Raw genomic sequence first — 19,769 nt, forward strand, 5'->3', positions numbered from 1 at the left:
AAAAACTCAGTATGAGCTGGTAATGTGCACTTGTAGCCCAGAAGACCAACCATACCCTGGGCTGCATCAAAAGAAGTGTGACCAGCAGGACGAGTGAGATGATTCTGCACCTCTGCCCTTGTGAGATGCCACCTGGAGTACTGCATCCAGTTCTGGTGCCCCCAGTGTAAGAGGCACATCAAACTGCTGGAGCGGGTCCAGATGAGGGCCATAGAGATGATCAGGGGGCTGGAGCATTGCCTCTGCAAGAACAAGCTGCAAGAATTGCAGCTGTTCAGCCTGGAGAATAGATACACTGGATCAAGTTTCCCAGGAAGGCTGTGAAAGCTCCCCTATATGGAGGTGTTCAAGGCCAGGCTGGATGAGGCCTTGAGCAACCTGCTCTAGTGGAAGGTGTCCTTGCCCTTTGCAGGGGGGTTGTAACTGGACAATCTTTAAGTTTCCCAACTAAACCATTCTATGAATCTATGAATCATTACTGCAGAAAAACATTACTGTGAGTTATTTGTTATTGCAGTCCATGAAGGTTGAAAACTTAAATGGAAATAGAGATGTCACAAGATGCTCCTTTTACATGCTGAACAATGGCAGATCTACTCATGGTCCCTCTGCTGCCCGTTTGCAGGCAGAGCAGCTTGTGAACAGAACAGCTCACAGTCACCTTGTTTTCTCCGCACCGAGTTCCATCTGCAGCTGCATCGAGTTTGGAACGGCAGGAGCCTTTCACTGAGCACCAAAGTGTTTGGCAAAGGTTCTGGAAAACAAAGAAAACTGCAAGTCTGAAGCAAATCTGAACTCCTATGGCCAAGATTGTCAAGTCTCCCAACCTCTTGCACATCCATTTACAAAACCTTTTAAGGGTTATATTTCCAGATGCAGATATTCAGGGCTCTCCACAAGTTAGGTCCCACCATGGCTTCAAATTCAGGTATTCCCCATTAGTGTGCAAGGAGTGACTATTTGAAAAATCAAAAATGGTTAATACTTTCTATCAAGTAAATTACCTGAATTACCTGAGTTCAAGTCAAAGAAGGTTAGAGAAGCTGGCTAGATAAGTATAACGAACATCACGCCTCCAACTACAACCACTGAGTTAATACTTGTGGAGATACCAAAACTGGATGAGGAAAAAGAGATCAAAACGCAGGTCCAAGCACTTGGAAAAATAATGATCTAGAAGAACTATTCCAGGCTAGTTAGCAGAGAAAAAATCCTAGTGGGTTAGGTGGAGTAAGGGCACTGTTTAGTAAATACTTGCATATTAAGTCGCTCAGAAAACAGTGTTGGATTAAAGCAGTGAATCACCAGTAAAGCACAGCATTTCAGCTGCTGCTTCACAGGCACTGGTCAACTCCACAGAAGGGAGAAAAACTCCTGAGAGTCAACAAAGCTGGCAGGGCAAGAAACATTACAGCTACATTATAACAAGTCTTCTTCACTCAGTCAGAACTCTTGAGAGTGAAGACAGACATTGAGAGATATTCCTGTTGTCCTCAGTTCATGTGACCACCAGGTTGTCTTTTGGTTGACATACAGAAATCCTGTATGCTTGGGAATTCCTGATTGAGCAGGGCTTTGTGCAGAAGATCACTTCCAAGATGGAGAAAATAGGGGAGACTCCTAACTGGAAAAGCAGAAGCTTTCCCAGGGGCTCTGCGCCGGATCTTGGCTGAAGCTGGTCTAACCACAGAGTTAACACTGGGAGAGGAAATAGAACTGGTAGCATCCACCTGTAAAGGCAGCACAACTTTAAGTGTCATCTGAGAAAGGAGTTGATAAGAAGGATGCCACCAGCAGGTCCACAGAGATTCTCTGAGCAAGGAACACAGGAGGTTTGGGAGCCAACACAGAAACTGGTTGGCTGCAAAAATCAAGCCCCTGTGAGCTAGCAGCAATGTTTGGCCAAATGTGAATTACAAAACTTGGCTGCTGGTTTCTGACCTGCTTCTATTCTATACAGAGAGAGTGACTGCCTATTGGAATGGGCTGCATGGGGAGGTGGTGGAGTCGCTATCATTGAAGGTGTTCAGGAGGAGACTTGATGGGGTGCTTGGTGCCATGGTTTAGTTGATTAGGTGGTGTTGGATTGGTTGATGGGTTGGACGCGATGATCTTGAAGGTCTCTTCCAACCTGGTTTATTCTATGTATTCTAAAATAACTAAACTTAGGCACAGTTTGTTTTGAGAGAGTTTGCCTTTTATTTACTTTCTGCATTGTGTGTTCATCTTGGCTTTCATCTAGAACACTTGAAAGAAAGTTGATAGCAAAGAACATCTCAGAGCACTCCAAATTTCTAATTGTAATACAATGTCTAGATCATAGCATCTTGGCTCATTTAGCTACTGTTGGTCAATGTATACAAGTCAAAGGTTGTTTCACAGTTCCCTATTCATAGTTCAACAGTAACATTACTTAGCATCCCTTTCTGAAGCCACATGTTCTGGCTGACAAATTTTATTTCATTATGAAATTCATCCTTTATTTTAACTTACATGTACAATGAATTTTGTGCTTTCCAGTGTATGAAGTGCACTCCTGCCCTGTGCTCCAGATAACAAAGAAAGGCACAGAAACCAAACATAGCTTTCCACTGGTGGGAACATTTTTATGAGATGCATTCAGAGGTTTCAAAGTCAAGAGTTCAAAGAGGAAATTCTTTAGCTTTGTAAGAACTCTTCCATATTGATCTCTATGTACCAGAGCTTCACTCCATCTTCAAGAACAATAGAATAACAATGGTACAAGAAGAAGCACTGTTTACTGTGTGCTTTTGGAAGTAACAGCCAGGAATTCAAACTCCCTCATGGACTCACTGCAATATGGTGTACATTTTCCACCCAGTCTATGGTATCAGGGTCTGTGCCCTAAAGAAAGCAGAGTCAAAACGCCCTCAGTTTCACTGGTGTCAGTGGAGTCTTGAAGATAAAAAGATGAGGACACTGAGCTCCTACAACCTATCCGATAGCAAGATATGGATCTACCTATCACTTAGAAAGTTCCTCCTAATCTGTATTTTGCTTTTCATTATTAGAGGGGCATTATTTATGTACGTCACAAGATTCTTAGAAGACACACTAACTGAATAGTTTGTGGAAACTGGTCTCTGAATTATAAGCCTCAGACTTTTATTAAATATAATCACTAAATCCTGGGACATCTTCAGCTAAAAAACCAAAAATCTGTGGATCTAATTCCGACATTAAAAGTTACAGAACAAATAAGCCTGGTCAGTGATCAAGTGTTAAGTAAACAGTGGAAAGGCAAAGAACAGTCAAGACCTCTTAGACAGAATGACTGTACTGATCATTCAACATGATAAGCACACTATATTATTCATTATTTCTTTCCTTGCCAGTGCAGTTACCCACAGAGCACAGGCCTTTCAGTAAAATACAAAATGAGATGATACCAATTAATTTTCTGACATATGTTTAATTGTAAAATTGGCTAATCAGGAGATGTCACAATATCACAGTATATTAGACGTTGGAAGGGACCTCAAGAGATCATCAGATCCCACCTCCCGAATGCAAAGTTGTAGGAATGTTGAATGTAAAGGTCTAGAAAGTTCAAATCCAAGTAGAGACAGAATAAAATGATACTGTAAAATTACCCTTTAATTTTCCATCTGTACCAACAGACAAATTACAGTAACTGAGGAAACTGGAACAGCAGGTAATGAAAGCAATCTTTCCATACCCACTTCAGTTTCACTAGCTGCAGTGCAGCATTGGCAATCATCTTATCTATCAAGGCTGAGAAGTTTAATTAGAAGTAATCTCCCCAATAGAAGAGTAGCTGAGGATACATGTAATTATCTGAACAGAATGAACAGTCAACATCAGCAGTTCTCAATCCACAGCTGTGCACTGTGTCTAAAAAAATATTCCAGCCCTGCTGACAGCCTTACCACTTTTACTACTGCTGTGTTTAAGAGGGGGAGAAAGCTGTCTGCTGTCTGCAATGTTTGCTGTATAACGCGGCCCAAAAGACAGCAAAAGTTAGAGATCACTTAGCTAGACTAGCACTTGAAACTTGTTTCTGAACTTTCTATGTGAAAAAATGTTGCATGGAGCCAAATACCTCTAAGCACACTAGGTACCTGTTCCTCTGCAAAGGCTCCTAGCTCCTGTAGAGGGTTGTGCCACTGACTACACTGCTTCCTTCCATCTCCACACAGCACTGTTATGCTGTGCTGTAAGGCAAACTCCAGGGTACTTTGCAAATTACATATTTCTTCACAAAAATCTCATGATCAGTAGAAAACCAGTTCTTCCTATAGTTAGACTATCAAGAGTATGAAATATTAGGACACAGAGTTTTCTTCAGAAAACTCTTCCTCAAAGATTTGTTCCTGGAATGATTTGGTCAGTCAAAAGCTATATGGTTGAAGTATTTTGATTTATGAACTATAAATTTAAAATCAAACTGACTACACTACTGAAGGACAGGAATTTAACAATAGATATGGGGCCAGATGCAGTAAGGGTCTTTCAAATTACAAGGCAAACAGTACAACTCACTTCTAGAATCTGTAGAGTGGAATTAAAACAGTGTTGTGAAATGCCTGCACTGCACATTAGCCTATGAGACTCTATACATGTTGCATTTTCAGTCAGCAACTGAAGTTCACTGTCTGCACCTCCACACCATTTCAGAAGCTAATGTTCTTATTAGAAGAATAAAGGAAAACATACAGCACTTACATCAACATCTTCACAGAAAGTAGCATTGGAACCATACTGAAGCTGGCACTGGTGATGCACATCATAAATCACTCCAGGAGCAATGATAGGTGACTTCGAAACTTCTTTTTGAGGGATATCATCCAGACAGAATCCCCATCCACGGCTAAAACACAAAAATTGTATATTAAAAATAAAATAAAAATTGCAATTGCATTCTTTTGACACTTCTAGGAAGACTTTCAGTATCTCATTCTTAATGTTAGTTTTTTTACATGGCCTTTGGGAATAGTACTTCCAGATATGCTAAGGTATGCTGTCGTGCTGCTAACAGCACTCCATCTAGATAGGGAGAGTTACAGAGACAAAACACAGCTTCTTAAATTGGAAATATTATGCGGTCATTAAAGTTTGCAAAGTGACTACATAGCACACCACAGGCTCCACTTAAAGTGATACCCCACTTCCACTCTTAAAAAGAACATAATGAATTGGAACAAGTCATTGAAGTCAAGCATATGTCATTGTGACCAACAACAAAGTTTATGATGTCCCATCAGATTCCTTGATGGAAAGACTTCTTATTCTTGGTAAGTACAAAAACTGCAGGTTGCAATAAACCTGAGCTGGTATGACAAGGCTTGAGTTTACTGCCAGAAACTAAGGTTTTTTTCCCACACATACTAAGTAAGAAATAAGCTTGGGGTATGCCCTCCACAGAAATTAACTCATACTACAAATCCCTACACCTAGTAATGTAATAATACAGGATTTACTTTAAACTCCACATGAAAGTCTCAATTCAGGGAAATGCTACAATCTGAACACTCACTCTAGGAAATGTGTGATGTATTCCTTGCTGCACTGCGACCAGGTGAGTGGAGTAGGATCATACTGCAATTGTCGGGACATGATATATGGGCGCTTCCCAACAGGCTCACAGTCATTCTCTTTTCCATCATGCTGGATACCAAAACTGGAGACAAAAATCAACATCTAGTAATTCCAACTGTTTGATTGTACCACAACACCTATCTATGAGCTCCTGACTGTGCTTATAAACACACTAAGGCTGCTCCTTCCCCTGGTGGACTGTAGACACCTTTTGCCAAAAAAAAAAAAACCAACACAGAGATCTGACCCAAAGCCCACATAAAAATCTACATTCCAACAAGCTTTTCAACATGTCTGTAATAGACAGTAATATTGTCCAGCACAAAACAGATTGCCAGATATTATATGGAGGAGTATTTTTAAGGAAGTCAAAACACTACTGCACAGTTGGGCAGGCAGTCTCAATGTTAAAGCAGCTAAACCTAAGAGTTTCAAAGCTCTTTGATCGCAGTTATTTCAGACTTGTACTCCTTTAACTAAGATTAGGTTTTGTTACACTCTAATAATCACATCTCTATTGCATGTTTCCTTTTGTTTCTCTTTTGAGATAGAGATAGTACTGTTCAAATTACTAAACATTTGGTGAATTAGCCTCCCATCTCCAGTCCTTTGCCCTATTCATCTTTCTTAAACTGCGGCTTAGAAACATACTTCCACGGCAGGTTTTTCCAATTTGGTTCTCTCCAACTTCTTTGACTTACTAAAGGATTTCTTTATTCAACAAGTTGTAAAAGTCGTGAACATTAATAACTTAGAGTGAGATTCATCTGATTAAACATATATGCCTCCATTACCACGTCATCACGTCACTTATTTTCTGGCAATTGAGAGCCTGAATAAAGGAAGGCCAATGAGTGATAGGATCAATATTTAATTAATCTTTCCATCAGATTAATATTAATATTGTTGTTGTTATTATTACATCCCATCAGAAAATACAAACTTCATCCTGACTGGTGGTTGGGTGCATGAGGAAAGTAATGTCATTTTACGTACAGCTAGCCAAGCAACATGGTCCAGATGAAAACTGCAGGCATTATATGCCAAACTGGAGTGTCCATGAGACAGGTTTCTACTCTGGGGAGAATGCTTCAGAGTCAAAATAGATTAAAAAATTAGAATTTTTTCATGTGCACTTAGTAAGCCATATAACCAGGCAAAACACTTGTAGAAATCAGAAATACTGAGAAATCTAATTTCAAGTAAAAATACCCAATCATAAAATAGTTCAGATGCTTCCAAGACTAAATAGCCAACAACTAGAATTGACTTGTGTATCCACAACAGTAACAGTAATATACAGAAAATAGCAGTTACTAATGAACACATAAAAACTAACTGTGTTTGCTTATCAGAAAGAGCAATGGCTTGATATTTTTGTGGAGTTTGGTCATTTGAATTAAAAATATTTCTAGCTAATCTGCAATATTTACCTTGGTTGATATAATGAAACAGGTCTGTTTTGTGCATGTGATTTGGATTGATTTGGAGATTATGTAAAGTAATGGCATAATAATTCGGCATATGTTTGGAAAACTTAGTGTAACTTAAGTGATTCTTCTTTGTAGTTTATTTATTTCATCCTGATATGCTTCCCAAGCAGCCTCTGTTAAAAGGGGAGAACTGAATATTTGCAAAATATAAACAAAGGTCAAAGGCTTCAACCATACCTGTGTCCAAGTTCATGAGCAATAGTGAAAGCCAATGGAAGACCAGAATCTTCATTGATGTTACAGCTTCTGTGAGGCTGACACATGCCTGACAGATGAGACAAGCCTAAGGTTTCACATGGACGATTCATGCCAGCACAGATGTCTTTTCTAGAACAACAAAACAGATGTGCCATTGAAAGAGCTTAAAGTTAACCTCAGCACTGATTTTCATTTTGAGCAAAGCATAGAGTCAACAGTTTTACAAACATACACTCAATGTTTCTTCACAACAACAATGTCTTCACCAAAAAGGTCATTGGGCACTGGAACAGGATGCTCAGGGAGGTGGTGGAGTCACCACCATCCCTGGAGATGTTTGAAAGATATTTGGATGAGGAGCTTAGGGACATGGTCTCTGAGATATGCACCAAGAGAAGTTAGGCTATGGTTGGACTTGATGATCCTAGTGTCTCTTCCAACCAGGCAATTCTGTGGCACTGTGTGACATGAAGTTCTTCTGCTACTATCAAATTTCATTGCTATAATTTGTAGCCAATACTTATGTTGCTGTAGTACCTAAGTATAGATATTAATTGCCAACTCTTGTAAGAAAGTTTTAAAATTTCCACCTCTGACTGCTTTATCAAATGCACCATAACTCAGCTTCATTCAAGTGACCTCTTTGAACTCTGTTTATTTGGAGAGGTAAACTACGCATCACTGAGAGACTTCTTTCTCTCATTCGTATTTCAAGAGTTGTTGACTCTATTCCTTACTGCACTACTTGAGGGTTTTTTATGGTGTTGCTTACTGATTTTGCCTGAAAGAATTTAACTTGGGACTGTTATTTTTGCAGACTTTGCACACAATCTTTTCTATCAGTTGTGTATAGATGGGATTATTTTTTACAGACCTGTAGAAACTCTGCATCATGCCCAGTCACAAACTCCCTGTGTAAATCTAGACATCATCTTTTAAGTTTTCTGTGCATTCCTTGATCACACATAAAAAACAACTCTGTGTCTCCTTAAATATGGAGATAATATTTTAAAATAATACAATTCATCACTTTAAAACAAATGGCATTGTGTTCCCCAAATACTCTTGCATTCTAGCAGCATGTGCGTATTACTTTATCACGCGTCACTATGGAGTTTATCTGCATGCTATGTTGTTTTGCTATATTGCCTCAAATAAGAATAAGTGACTGAGCACAAAATGAGATAGAATCAAGTGAAAAAATTACCTGAGCTCTGCAAAGTGCTCTCTCTCAGGACATACAGATCTCAATTTCCTGACCTAGGCAGACCTCTAATAAAACTCATGTGCACACATAAAGCATTATATGCACTTTGAAAACAAATTAAAACCAATCCCTTTAAACGGTACAGCAGGTCTAACTTTATCCACATTTCTAACATATAGCTAATATTCTCTGCCTGTATGTCAGACACACTCACACTAAGTAATTTTTGCATTAACACTAGGTTTCAGTAACAATATGTCCTCATCAGACCACTTCAGTGGGTTCCGTGCAGAGTGAACTAAATGACAGCATGAGTCTATAAAAAAAATGCAATCACTGAAAAAACACAGCTAAACAGCAGTCAGTCCCAGATGCTGTCATACCTGGTCAGAAGGACAGCCACATCATGGTGTGTAGGGTTGATGTCACTCTTGGGATTGACACTCTTCTGCCATTTGCAGAAGCTGGCTAGTGTCTTATCAGCATGGTGAACTATCTTCAAGCCTTGCTAATGAAACATGAAGGAAAATATTACTCTAAATACTACATTGCAGTAACTTGTCTTTGATGTCAGCTATGAAGCTGGGTGTTTTTTGAAATGTAACTGATTATGCTTTTGCCTAAAGCTATAGTCATCATTAGGAGCAATGCCATCTGTTTGTCTAACATATAAAGTTAAAAGGTTGACATTTCTGTGATTGGTTCAGCTAAAGGAAAAATTAAATGCAGAAACATACACATGTTCTGGTAATTGACCTTCATAAGGTACAACACTGAATTGAAAATTTCAACCAAGCATTTTGTATTGTCTTTTCTTGCTCTATAGAGAAAGTAAAGGTTAACTGGAATGGGACTTCATGCTCAGGTTTGTCACTCAGTGTTACGTGAACAGCGTCATACTTAGTGAAAGATTTGGCTTCTATGGCTGTATTTCTTTCACAATGTTTTTCAATTCCAAGAAGAAACAATGCAGTCATAGATGTTTCTTCCTCATCTTCTTATTATACAGTATGAAACAAATTTACCAAAATGCCTTCTAAAATACAGAGTATGCAAAATAAATAAATTAAATAATGTGTTCTCATTTCTGGTCTTCAGCATTTGCTATATCTTGTCTCAGTTTACTCTACTGAATGTGTGCTCTTTAACAACCATCTAAATAACATTGCTACCAGATAGTAATTTAACCCCAAATTTTTAAAGACACTCAACACTGTTGCTTCCATTGTTGCCATACTTAACTGATCAGGAACCAAAACAGTTACAGAAATATAGCAAGTAAACTTAAGTGGAGGTCACCGTGGAATTCAGGTCCTAATCATCCCATAAAGATGTGAACTACAGTGCTTGGTCTGCACATTCTATATACTCTATCCTAATAATTATTTTAGAAGATACAGCCTGACCCAGTGGCTGAGCTCACTGCCTTTTACAGCACTGAGTCCATTCAGTTTGTGTTCATAAACCAAAAGAACGGAGGAAATCCCCTTGAAGTATTCCTGCAGTCAGAGCAAGCTATGTCATACAGAGTGTTTTAAAGGTAACCACAAAATGATGATAATCAGCATGTATTTAAACATTTAGCGACCTGTTAGTGTATGAGAGACACTGCAAACTACCAATATATAGCTAGTTTACAGCAATAGGCATCTAATTAGTCCTCGTTTCGTTTTGAAAAATATCTAGAAAGAAAAACGTGTGTTTGAGCTCCACGACAACAGATTTACGCCTTCAGAGACCTGCAAATACTCCGGCATTACACTTCATAATACATTTCAGGTAACGCTAGCAAATTGGTTTCTGAGTGATGATGTACACATTAATTTCTGTTTGTCATCTAGTCCTCCTGGGCAACCCATGTCCTTTCAACACTGGGGAGATTCCGTTTCTGCACTGTTAATTTTTCTGTTTGAATTATGTTTTCCTTGGCTGTTTTATGCAGAAATACCTGAAATCATCAGCTAAATATTTTATTATTCAGGACAGCATTTATTCTAAAAAAAATAAAAACCTGTCAAAGATTAATAGAATATTAAAATGAACATGCCATTTTAAGCAAATAAACGCTCTCCATAGTCATGGCTCAATGCACTGGATTCCCAAGTTCTACACAAGACATTTTGATGAAAATAGAACCTTACCTCCTCCTCCTCAAAGAGGATGAGTCGAACCAGCACAATGTGAATTGCATTGCCAATGCTTGGATCATGGAACAACCCTGTGACCTGTGCCAGAGCCAGGAGGTATGAGATTAACTGATTCTTCTACAGCAGTATACAACTTTATAGAGAAAATACAACATTTACTTCAAGCACACTATTCATCTTGGGGTGGGGATCAGGGAGTTTGGACTTTTAAATCCTCAATGCACTTCTTTGAAAGTTTATTGAAATGCAACAAACATTAAAACCACCTGTACAGGCATCTCTGCCAAATGAGTAATACAAGATTTGGCAAAACTTACTAAGGTAAGGAACAAAGGCACACAGAAGATTATTTTACATCCATTTCCCTTACAAGAACTTCAGAGTTCTAAGGAAAAACTAGCAGCTAAGAATGCAACAGTCACATAGCATTGATGGAAAGGTCCACTCAGTGTGCAAAAACCCCAGCAATCAAACCATGCTTTGATTTGATAGCAATGAGGTTCTGCCACAGCAATGCAAAAGTTAGCCAGTACTAGGCAAACTCAGTTAAATGATGGACACTTTTTGTGTTTTCACAGCACAGAAGAGTATAATAAGAATAAAAGCAAAAATAATGAGTACCTTACAAAAAAATACAAAATACACACAAAAAAGAGCAAGATTTGAACTCAGAAAAAAATCGACCCACAAAATACATCCTACACATCATTACAACATTGAATTAGGCAGGAGAAAAGGGAATAGGAATGGCAGACGTTCATAACCTATCTTTAAGTGAGATAAGGAATATATCACAAGAAATATAAATAGACAAAATGGATTGCATTTGGGTCAAAAGTGCTCCAGAGAAGACCATTAAAGGAGATATTACCAAAATGCTGTAGAAATTGTGTTTACAAAGAGCTGATTTCAATATGTGGGTTTTTTTCAGGTGTTAGACTTGAAAATTCATAATTTTGAGTAGCCCTAACATCTCCGGTACAGACTGCAGAGAAGATGTTATAGCTTGTTTGTTCCTGAATCTGATTATGACAGGGTTTTATTCCACCTGCTTTCCCTGTGTTGACAAAACCTCATGTGCTATAATCAGCTTTGTGTCTGTTTAATCAGGCTCATTGCTCAGTAACTAGTCAGACTGCTCAGGGCACAGCTGGGAACACAAAGTATAAACTTAAAGGACACACTGGTTACTACAGCTAGAATTACACTGTGATTAATTTCACATATATTACACATGCACCATGATAACAACATATAAGACATCCCCAACAGACTCTCCAAGGTCAATATCTATTATGATACACATAACAACATAAGCCATATTTGTAGGCAGACTCATGAAACCCTAACATTTTTAAACTACAATGGAAAACACTGAAAGCAAATATTTACTTCTCTTTTCCAATTTGGCCTTTTTATTATGTGTATAATACTTCTCTGGAATACAGAGTTGTGCTGGTTTTAACTGGGATGAATTTGTGTCTTCATAGTAGCTCACATGGTACTGTTCTGAATTGTGACCAAAACAGGTCTTGCTAAATTAATGACAATTGCCAGTGGGCTCTGTCATCTCATCTCACCCACAGACATGAGGAAGAATCTACATACTTAAAACGAGAGTTTCTCTCTGTTGCTCTAGGTACCAATCTGAAAACCCCAGCGAGCAACAGATGCCAAGGGAAAGAGTTTTCAGTGGAAAGACAGAACTTTGTGGAAAGAAAACTAATGCTAGCATTTTTTAGCTAAGAATGTTCTCTCAAAATACAGAGAAACATTATACTTGTGCAAAATACAAGGTAAAAAATGCTTTAAAATACAGATTTCCAATGAATATAAATGATATTACATTTCTTTGTGAACTATGCTACAGACATGTTTCAATACAATCAGTAACAAATGACAATATTTGCTTCATCCACCTATCTAAAAAAATATTGTACTTACCATACTCATTATAGTGAGAATATATGATTCCACATGGTCACTTCCATGATACTCTACCATCTTACTGTCTGCAACCACAAGTGTTTCTACCCATCGCTCCTTGCTGACAGAGCGCCGAGAAACCTTTCTGACGGACATATGATTCTGTTCCCATGTCTCTCTCCAGTGCTGCTGTTGTTTGAAAAAGCTGAGGGTATCTGGAAGAGGAAGAAGCAACACTGACTTGAAAATATTTTTAAGCTTGATCTGAAGTGGATGGCTGTATCACTTGCAGACAGAATGGTAGCGCTGCAGGATCAGAGATGAGACAAAGTGCTAGCAACCTTGCACTGCACTCAGTGGGGCTAATTGCTCTCTGCTCATTCTAGTTTTTAATGCCAGCTGACTGCATTACCAAGGAAATACCAGGAATGTAAATACCCCTGTGCCTGAAAAAGAAGTAAGAGATGCCAGTCTGACAGCAAGTGGCATTTTCCCAACCTAGAAGCCAGAGAAAGGCTTCTACAGTGCTGTGATTTCCCAAGTACCAGAAAGGATCAGGAAGATTTGTTGGTATTACAGGTAACTGCAGTAGTCCTTTGGAATCTCAGTCACAGAAGACTATGTCCTTATTCCAGACAGGACAAATCTATAGACCAGAAAGACAGCTCCTGCCTCAAAGTGCTTACAGTCTGTCCAGTATTATCCTCACTGCTATGTGGCAATGGAGAGTTATCTAGCATTACCTCCATCTCCTAGCACTACTAGGTGTTGAGGGACAGTAACCTAGAACACTCTTCCCTTGAAGAATGCATGATCTGGCAGCTAGAACCCCAATTTTGTGTTGACACAAGCAGAAGATCTGTTACTTCTTTGTAATGAGTGAACAGTTTGCCCTTCAGAAGTCCTAAGTGCAGCAAGAATGTGTCATGGCATCTTGTGTGTCCACAAAGTGTGGCACCACTGGACTGTTGATGAAGTACATCTCTCAGCACAAAATGATATCTTGGTTTATCAATCATGCGCAAAACAAGGCACACAATTTTTTTTGAATGGGTGTGGTGAAGGCCCTATATGCCCAGAATTATGCCCCAAATGCTGTAAAACTTGTCCCAACATGTTTGGGCACATCCCCCTTCCACCCTCCTTTCTGGAGTGGGTGCTCAGCCCAGATCTGAGGGGCACAAAGCCCAGGATGCCAGCCAGATGCATGAACAACCCCACTTGCCTTCTAAGGGGTCAACAATTGCATGCACCCCTCACGTGGGATGCTCATGCTCCTGCCAAGTAAGGGCATGATTCTAGATTCATGCTTTCAATAGGCTAAAGCTGTGTTGACAAGATTGCCCATTGGCCAAATCCAGCCTCAAGAAACCCACAAGTATTACCCCAAGTTGTAAACAAGTCACTCTGTCTTTGCCTGAGCTTTGTAATCTTTCTGTTTGCCTCTTTGCCTAAGTGCGATAGCCTTTGCTATTAAGCTCCTTGCCAGTAAGTCTTCTCACTCTGCTCACAAGCATACTAGCAGCCTCTGCAATACAGAGAGAAGCTAGCAACCTTGAGAGCTCACAAAGGAGCATCCTTCCCTGATAGCTCCAGAAACTCCAGTGTCATATTGACAGTCCCACTGGCTCGGAAGAGAGCCCACCATGTCGTAAACAGGACTGCACCCCTGAGGGTAAGACTGCCCGGTTGACAGGGAGACATGACTAGCCCAAGTTTCAGCAGTCCAAACAACTGCCACAGCCATAAAGCAGCAGACAGATGAGACACAACCTTGTCTGTACCAGCTTGTATGAGCAGGAACAGGGCCCAGCTGCACCATGCATGACTCCGCTCCTTTTGCTGGAGAGAAGGGGAGTCACCTGCTTAGCCACTCCGCAGCCCTGTAAACCCTAGGGCAATTCAAAGTCAGGACCCATGAGAAAGAGTCCCGCCAGCTCCTTTGAGCCAAGCCAGGGGAAGCCACTGCTCCACACAGCTGTGCCACTTCCCCGGGGCCGCTCCCACTGGCCCCAAAGCCCATTGCCGCGCTGGGCCGACTCTGAAGGGTCTGGCCCCACCTGCTGCAGTACAGGATCAAGAGGCATCTGAACCCACCTACAGGGAATCATCGCCCTGCCCCACTGGGCCAACCCCACCAGGATGCTCTCCGGAGCCAACACTGGTCCTGCAAGTCCCAAGTGCCTGGCAGCCACAGCCACACCATGGGACCGCCCAAGTCCAGGAGGGAACCTGCCAACCAACAGAGTCTACGTTCATCGCCCCCCCCCATTGCCGTGGGAGGAGAAGGTTGCCAGCACCATCACTGTCTGGAGGGAAGACTCCCCGTGGGCCTGCCAGCAGCTGCAACCTGAGCCTTGGGAACCTGCCCCCAGAACCAACCAGTCGAGGAGCCAGTCCTGAGCATAACCTAGCAATTGGCTTCACTACAAAGACACAGCGTATCTTTCACATGTGCAGCACCCACTAACATTCAGTTCAAACCACCCAAGCCTAGCCGCATGACATTTCTAGTTTAAGCCTCTGTTTGAATTCCCTCTGAAACATCGTAACTTTTCTCTGTGCATAGTCAAAGCCACCAAGCATCTTGTTGAGTTGCCATCTGGTGGGCAAGCAGCAGGATTGAACCCTTTGTTCTTAATCGAAATTAATTATGCAAATATTCTAATTGGGTTCAAATTGTACATACGAGACCAGTTATGGGATAGATCTCACAATCAAGCACAAGAATCTGTACATAAAATAGTGATTAATTGGTGATTAATTATTTTAAACATTTAATAAACATTATTTTTCATATTTAAATTGTTCATATTCATAATTAATAACCTCTTCATTGTAGTGAATGGTGCTTATGAACAGGATTGTGCCCCAAATATTACCAGAACATGCTTCTGTGTGACTTAAACCCCCTTTTCCCTCCTCCCTTCTGGCAGGGGGATCTTGGCGCCACCGAGTCCAGGTAAACAATGTGCCTGGGAGTGTCTCCACCTCTGTGGTAAACAAGGGCCAGGCTACATGTTCATGTTTGCCCCATTCATGGTGTATGCTTATGCCATATTTGGCAAAACATCAATTCATTGGTTAATTATTGCATTAGCAATGGATGCTCATTGGACCAGTATTCGTTGGGACAAATGTTAAACAGGGGTTGTTTGGTAAGCAAGTGTCCAATGCTTGTATTCGTGCCTATGCCTCCGTGCATGTCTGTGTCACTACAGTCTGCCTTGCCCAGGACTTGAATCAGTGCTCCAGAAGGCCTTGCTGCATATTGCCACTGTTACCTGGCTGCAGGCAGTGTCACACTGCACGTCGATCCCATGGACTATACCTTATTGGGTCAACCGCTGCATGACCCATTGGACCCATTGCCATGGAAGGAAACCATGGTTTCACAGCAAGCAACTCCTGGCCTGGCTACGCCATTAATGTGGTAGGTTGAAAGACCAATTCTCCCACCATGGGCAAAAGAAAGACTCAGACAAACAGATTGCAAAAAAATGGAGAGAAAGTTTAAGTGGAAAAACAATGAAAGTTTTACAGAGAACCACAAGCACCGTTACAAAAGGGAGAGATCCCAAAACATACCCCAAAACATCCCACCCCCACCTGGGGGTACACCCAAACCCTGCCAGGGCTCTTTCTCTCCCCTCAAGCCAGCCTTGGATCTGGCCAGGCCCAAGGGAGGCGGCTCACCCCATTATCTAGGCAGTGGCGAGGGAAGAAAGAGAGACGTGAGGACACCCCGCTGATATTTTATAGGGGAGCAGGGCATTATGGGATGAAATACCTGGCTTCCTGTGACCACCCACTGGGCTGGACCCCTTTGGGATATCCCAGGTGCGGCTTGTGTGGTGGCATCAGGGGCTGGCACCCAGCCTGAACCACCACACCCATGTGCACCACTGGTCCTGAACCACTACAACCCCCAGGCGTGGAACCTTTGCCAAGCAACATGCTTCATGGACCAAGTAGCAAAAGCCTCTGAAGTTTCCCCTGGAAGGCTCCTGAACCTTTGTATTCTGGGCGAAGCAGCAACCATGCGGCACAGCGCCACACGGTCAGTGCCATTTTCTATTTCCTTATTACAGCATATCTGTGCCACGTGTTCCGGACTATAAACACATCATCAAGGAAAGATTCCACAAAGTTTTCAGTTTGTGAGTAAGCCAAGCATTTTATTTATAGAATGTTAGTTAAGGTAGTGCCAAACTGCTCTGGGTTGCAGGTTTGCTGGTCACCGACAAACCCCTCCCCCTCCGCTTTTCAAATCAGTTTTGATTTAAATTCTACAAATCATGTGATTCATTTGCAGTGCCAATGCATAGACATTCTGTAGAGGTATTTCCACCAACCAAATATTGATACCTGTAAATAGCGACTGTAAATAACCTGTTGCATAGTTTGTATATAAATAAACTATTAATATATATATATATTCATTGATATCTTTGCCGCTCATTGCTGAGAGCACATTTACAACATTCATCACAATGGAATGCTGGTACTGATAACACATTATGTATAATATGCACATTAATAATAAAAACTACAGCTGCCACATCGCACATTTAGAACTTGGATGCAGTCACAAGTGTGCAGAACACAGCTCCATTGTTTGACAAAACCTGTGACCAGTTAGCACTGCACTGTGGTACGAGTTCAGGATTTCAGCCAACACCAGGCACACACCACCAAGAAGCAAACAAACCTACAAACTTACCCTAGACAGGTTCATGCTACTTGTGAAAATTAGTGATAGGTAGCAAGAGAATCCTACAGTTAAAACTTTCTCCTCAGTGACCCATCTGCTCCAGTGCAGGAATCTTATCTGCAAGGATGCCATCTAAAGCCTGGACTCCCACTGTGTTAAGTCTTCTGGCAGCTATACAGTACAATTCTAGTGCTTTTGTATCTCTCCAAGTGATAATTATCTTTGTTAATCTTTTCATTCTGAAGCAAAGACTCTCACCTTACTTTTACCTTAAACCTTAAGTGATTTTAGATTTGTTGAAAAATCATGGGTACCTTACAGTCCAGGAATAGGAACCTTGACCAGTAGTCCACCAATTCAGGAATACCCAAGAAGTGATGGACAGTCTGAGACCCAGCAACATACAGTGTTGTCTGTGTTCTATCATAACTGCTAAGTACAGCACACTCCACAAGCTGCAGAAGAGATAAAAGAGGTACTTGAAGGCTGAGGAATTCCAAGTATTCTTGAGAAAGATACAACAATGTAGAAATAGTGCTGGAGTCCTTCGAAACAAAACCATAGTGCTTTCAGTATATCCAGGATAGTCTGAGACTAAATACAAAGAAAGTTGTTAAGCAGCTTAACAAACAAACTGTACTAAATTCAAGCAGCAGTACTCAAAAGTCTCTCTGTTGTGAAAGACAATTTTGCAGATGTGAGATTTTACTAGAAAACTGGATTTACCCAAACCAGCCATCCACAATTTTCCATAAGTCATACGTGATACCCAGCCATATCACTGCATAACCAGGAGAAACAGTGTAGATCACAGTATTTCACCAACTTCTAGTTAGAAACAGCTGATGAATATTCAGCAAAAAGTGTTAGTTTTTAAAATTAAAATCCAAACTACTTTAATTGCAAAATAAAAACAGCCCCCTGAAATTACCCATATGAATCCTGCTTGGCTAATTCAACAACATACAGGACCCATATTCCTCAGCTCAGGAAAGATGTTATCTGTGTAAGATAGATAGATAACAAAAATCAGTATAGTGCACAAGTCTATTACAGCTGCATGGCTTCTGTGTAAGAAAGAAAGGTTACATTATCCTTTTAGCAAATCAGTTTCATTTTTCATTAGGTGACAGCAAAACTATATATATCTGCCATTCCTTATTAGGAAAGAGCTTTCTAATCTTAAAGAAGAAATACCAATAGTCTTGATGTGAAAAAAAAATGTAAGTTTTTCACTGTGAATAACTCATCCACTCAAAATGTTGCTTGATTAGAGGTTTTTGATAATATCTGCCTTGAATAGGACTCACCCATCACTTCACAGAATCACAGAATGTTAGGGGCTGGAAGAGACCTTGAAAGATCATCTAGTCCAATCCCCCTGCCAGAGCAGGATCACCTATACCAGATAACACAGGAACTCATCCAGGCAGGTCTTGAATATCTCCAGAGAGGGAGACTCCAGAACATCCCTGGGCAGCTGTTCCAGTGTTCTGTCACCCTCACAGTGAAAATATTTTCCCTCCTGTTTCCATGGAACTTCCTATGCCTCGACTTCCACCCATTGCCCCTTGTCCTGTCTTTGGGCATTGCCAAGAGCCTGGCTCCATCCTCTTGGCACTCACCCTTCACATATTTATAAACATTAACGAAGTCACCCCTTAGTCTCCTCTTCTCCAAGCTAAAGAGATTCAGCCCCCTCAGTCTCCTCCTGTAAGGAAGATGTTCCATGCCCTTAATCATTTTTCTGGCTCTGCACTGGACTCTTTCAAGCAGGTCCTGTCCTTCTTGAACTGAGAGGCCCACAACTGGACACAATATTGCAGATGTGCCCTCAGCAGGGCAGAGTACAAGGGGAGGAGAACCTCGCTCAACTTACTAACCACACCCCTTCTGATACACCCCAGAATGGCATTAGCCTTCTTGGCCACAAGAGCACATTGCTGGCTCAAAGTCAACCATCCATCCACTAGGACCCCCAGGTCCTTTTCCCCTTCACTGCTCTTCAACAGGTCATTCCCCAACATATACCGATCCATGGGGTTGCTCTTTCCCAGGTGCAAGACTCTTCACTTGCCCTTGCTGAATTTCATTAAATTTCTCCCTGCCCAACTCTCCAACCTGTCGAAGTCTCACAGGTATTATTGAAGATTTCTGCATCAAAAGGGTTTTTTTCCCACCTTTGTCTGCTGGAAGTGATGCTCAAGGCAGAGTGCAGCACACTGTATGACATAAGGGGGCCTCAAACTGCTAACTGCACACATCCACCTTTCAACACCTTTGGAGACACACAGGGCTATCAGGAAGAACAATGAAAATGTCTCGAAATTCTCAAAACAGGAGAATGCAGCCTGCAACTGAAGGCTGTCAGACAAAATGTGGTAGTGCTGAGTTGTGTCTTCACTTTCTGTCCTCATCTCCTTTCTCTTTGAACAAGCTCTTTTAATTTTTACCACTCTCTATTATTCAGTCAAAATGCTGCATCTCCAGATGTGAGGTACATA

General features: G+C 41.0%; 1 protein-coding gene across 1 annotated transcript in view; it reads right to left on the minus strand.

Annotated features, from left to right (window-relative positions):
• ADAMTS12 (ADAM metallopeptidase with thrombospondin type 1 motif 12) overlaps positions 1 to 19,769 on the minus strand; it is a 209,741-nt gene that overhangs the window by 75,898 nt on the left and 114,074 nt on the right. The window contains exons 4-10 of the mRNA XM_054178760.1: positions 12,570 to 12,766; positions 10,620 to 10,703; positions 8,862 to 8,986; positions 7,251 to 7,400; positions 5,519 to 5,662; positions 4,708 to 4,852; positions 662 to 754 (exon numbers count right to left, since the gene is read on the minus strand). Coding sequence (XP_054034735.1) covers positions 662 to 754; positions 4,708 to 4,852; positions 5,519 to 5,662; positions 7,251 to 7,400; positions 8,862 to 8,986; positions 10,620 to 10,703; positions 12,570 to 12,766 — 938 coding nt within the window. The remainder of the gene's footprint in view (positions 1 to 661; positions 755 to 4,707; positions 4,853 to 5,518; positions 5,663 to 7,250; positions 7,401 to 8,861; positions 8,987 to 10,619; positions 10,704 to 12,569; positions 12,767 to 19,769) is intronic.

Source organism: Dryobates pubescens, chromosome Z, assembly GCF_014839835.1.
Source record: "Dryobates pubescens isolate bDryPub1 chromosome Z, bDryPub1.pri, whole genome shotgun sequence".
Lineage (NCBI taxonomy): Eukaryota > Metazoa > Chordata > Aves > Piciformes > Picidae > Dryobates > Dryobates pubescens.